The following is a 3,140-nucleotide window of genomic DNA, read 5'->3' as shown; positions in this document are numbered from 1 at the left end:
TTCCTGCAGGACGGCCAGAGAAGGGGGTCGCCTCAGGCAACTGGGGGTTGAAGAAGGCTGGGGAAAAAAAAAGCGAGATTCTCTTCTGATTTGGCCCACAGTCCTTCCCCAACGTGGCTAAGGAAGGGGCTGTAAGGCAAGCGCCACCTCCTCTGGATTTGCAAGGAATGAGATGTGATCGCAAAACCAGCAACAGATGGTAACAACGTCTTGAGCCACGGCACACTGAGGAGGGGAAACGTGCCACACTCCCGCCGTGCTGCAGGAGCGCGGCTGCCAGTGAGACCAGCTGCATTCGTGTGTCAGGAAATGAGGGGGGCATGCTGTAAATCCCACGAGCATGGGAGGAGGGGTGTGCACCCATCTCGAGCTGCACTTACGCTGATTTTGGTTGCATCCTTATTTGCTACCTAAAAGAACAGAAAAAAAGGGCAATTAGACTCAGCACTGCCACCACATCAACAGGATGTTCATATTCCCACCCCAGTGGAAGGACAGGACACGGATAGATGCAACTTTCTCCACTTGCCATTCACACAGCCGGTGCGGCTCAGGGGAGTTCCCCAGGTGATGGGGCAGGCAGCAAACCAGTGCTCAGCCGGGGGGACTGTTTTGGTAAAGTTCCCATGGTGCCCCACAGAAGCGCTGCCTTCCCCAAGGGTGTGAACAGCAGCCAAAGAAATGCTTGTTGCATGCTCTGCTGCTCCCAGTCACTGACAAACACTGGGGAAGATGCTTTACCAGCAGCACAGCAGTGAAGGGCTTGGGCAAGCTGGATCCTGCATGGCTCAGGGCAGAGCTTCAGTCCTGAAACACCCTGGGAGCAGGTATCACACAGCACGTTTCATATTTGGTTATGTTTTTGTCTCCAGCCAACCACTGTAAACTTAAGTGATGCCTCAGACCTCACTGATACGCCTCTCGGGGAGACGGTCATCATTCTCCAGGCTTGCTCTGTCATCATTTATTGTAAAAGCAGCTCACAGTTTTTATATAAGGTTAAAGAAGACATTTAAATCCAAGCGATTTATTTCCCAGTCTGACAACTGACTTACACTTTCCCCAGCTAGGCGGCATCGCATTAGCTCAGTGTCTGTATGCTTTGCATCTCTATTTGAGCTCTGCAGGAAAACAAGCGTGCCACAGAGAGGGGAGCTGGCACTGGCACAGAGGCTGCCGTCGGCCACCCTGCTGGCACAGAGGATGGGGCCTGGAGAGGATGACATGTCCTGCACAGAAGGGCAGCACAGCCTCAAAGTCCGGCTTTAGCCCACTCCTTGTACAGCCCTGTTTGGCACCTGCAAGTTGTCTTTGCTCTGGGGGGGCTGTAGAATGACTGGCTTATGCTGGGGAAATGAAGCTGAAAAATTTAGACTAAAGCCTACCCTTACACCAAGCGGCTTCCTAGGGGGAGGGGAAAAGGCATGCAAGACTTAACTCTGCTTTATGCATTTTAATTGTTACACCTGACTGAAAACATCTTGCTGAGCTTCAGATATGGACACAAGTATGTACATGTACAAGTAACTGTGTGTTTGTAGATGCAGACTAACACCACGTTAATGTACCAACAGAGGGGTGTACCTCTCATGCCTTTTTCTGCACTATCAGTGAGCAGAGGTTCTCCCACCTTTTACAGGGACTCCTGGCTCAGTCCACAGAAGCACTGGTTTTTGCTTGTCTACACTTCATACTACAGCTATTTTCACTGCCTTTCTTGGGACCTCACTGCTGATTTTGCAGTGGGACATTTATAATTTTCTGTTTACAGTCCTTAAAGCACTGATGTTTTTCCTGATGTGAAGCCCCTCATGGTGCACCAGGTGCTGCCGTCGGCCACCCTGCTGGCACAGAGGATGGGGCCTGGAGAGGATGACATGTCCTGCACAGAAGGGCAGCACAGCCTCAAAGTCCGGCTTTAGCCCACTCCTTGTACAGCCCTGTTTGGCACCTGCAAGTTGTCTTTGCTCTGGGGGGGCTGTAGAATGACTGGCTTATGCTGGGGAAATGAAGCTGAAAAATTTAGACTAAAGCCTACCCTTACACCAAGCGGCTTCCTAGGGGGAGGGGAAAAGGCATGCAAGACTTAACTCTGCTTTATGCATTTTAATTGTTACACCTGACTGAAAACATCTTGCTGAGCTTCAGATATGGACACAAGTATGTACATGTACAAGTAACTGTGTGTTTGTAGATGCAGACTAACACCACGTTAATGTACCAACAGAGGGGTGTACCTCTCATGCCTTTTTCTGCACTATCAGTGAGCAGAGGTTCTCCCACCTTTTACAGGGACTCCTGGCTCAGTCCACAGAAGCACTGGTTTTTGCTTGTCTACACTTCATACTACAGCTATTTTCACTGCCTTTCTTGGGACCTCACTGCTGATTTTGCAGTGGGACATTTATCGTTTTCTGTTTACAGTCCTTAAAGCACTGATGTTTTTCCTGATGTGAAGCCCCTCATGGTGCATGCCCTGTACTCCTGCATTCCTTGGAGGGCCTGGGCACTCTGATGCTTCCTACTGGTGGCTGGCACTGGGCAGAGGAAGCACTCTGGGAATGCTGAGTTTATTCTGATCACTACCTAGGCACGTTGCATTTGATGAAGACATATATCTCCATAGCAATGTATTACCTTGCTCCTGCTGCCGGGGACACTGATGGCTAATTCGTGTGCAAGTTCTCTGGCTGGTTCTTTAAGGTACCACCACTGGATTTCCAAGGAGTAAGAGGTGGATCCGCTGGCTCGGAAAGCACAAGGCATCTCAATATCATCTCCCTCCCTAACAGTCACATCTTTGGGAACTTCAGTAAAGGTAGCTGGGAGGGGAAGATAGAGTTACAAGGGCTGATTAACGAGAGAGATTAAAAGACAAGATCAGTCCTTTTCAGTCTAACGTGAGCTGCTTCAGCTCAAGGGCTAAACACTGACCGCGCCACAGGTTTCCTGGAGCCCAGGGACCACAGGGTAAGCAGAGCATCCAGGACTGCGCACCCGGGGCAGGGCAGGGCCGAGGCGGCCCCTGTCACCCTGCAGCCGTGGCTTCAGCGGAAAGTTTGAAGAGGACTTTAACCCCCTCGTCCTTCTAAGAAAGCCCTCGGCTTGATACAGAGCCACCGGTGTCCCACTGTCCCCTC

The 3,140-nt window shown here is 50.9% G+C and overlaps 1 protein-coding gene across 1 annotated transcript in view; it reads right to left on the bottom strand.

Moving 5' to 3' along the window:
- Positions 1 to 6: 6 nt before the first annotated feature.
- The window catches only part of VSTM2B (V-set and transmembrane domain containing 2B), a 3,654-nt gene continuing 520 nt past the window's right edge, over positions 7 to 3,140 (bottom strand). Inside the window, exons 2-3 of the mRNA XM_017741044.1 lie at positions 2,638 to 2,822; positions 7 to 410 (exon numbers count right to left, since the gene is read on the bottom strand). Of these exons, the coding sequence (XP_017596533.1) occupies positions 303 to 410; positions 2,638 to 2,822 (293 nt within the window). The 3' untranslated portion in view covers positions 7 to 302. The remainder of the gene's footprint in view (positions 411 to 2,637; positions 2,823 to 3,140) is intronic.

This window comes from Corvus brachyrhynchos, unplaced genomic scaffold (assembly GCF_000691975.1).
Source record: "Corvus brachyrhynchos isolate BGI_N302 unplaced genomic scaffold, ASM69197v1 scaffold26, whole genome shotgun sequence".
Taxonomy (NCBI): domain Eukaryota; kingdom Metazoa; phylum Chordata; class Aves; order Passeriformes; family Corvidae; genus Corvus; species Corvus brachyrhynchos.
The sequence above is the reverse complement of the archived record's forward strand: the minus strand, read 5'-3'. Positions and strand labels throughout refer to the sequence as shown.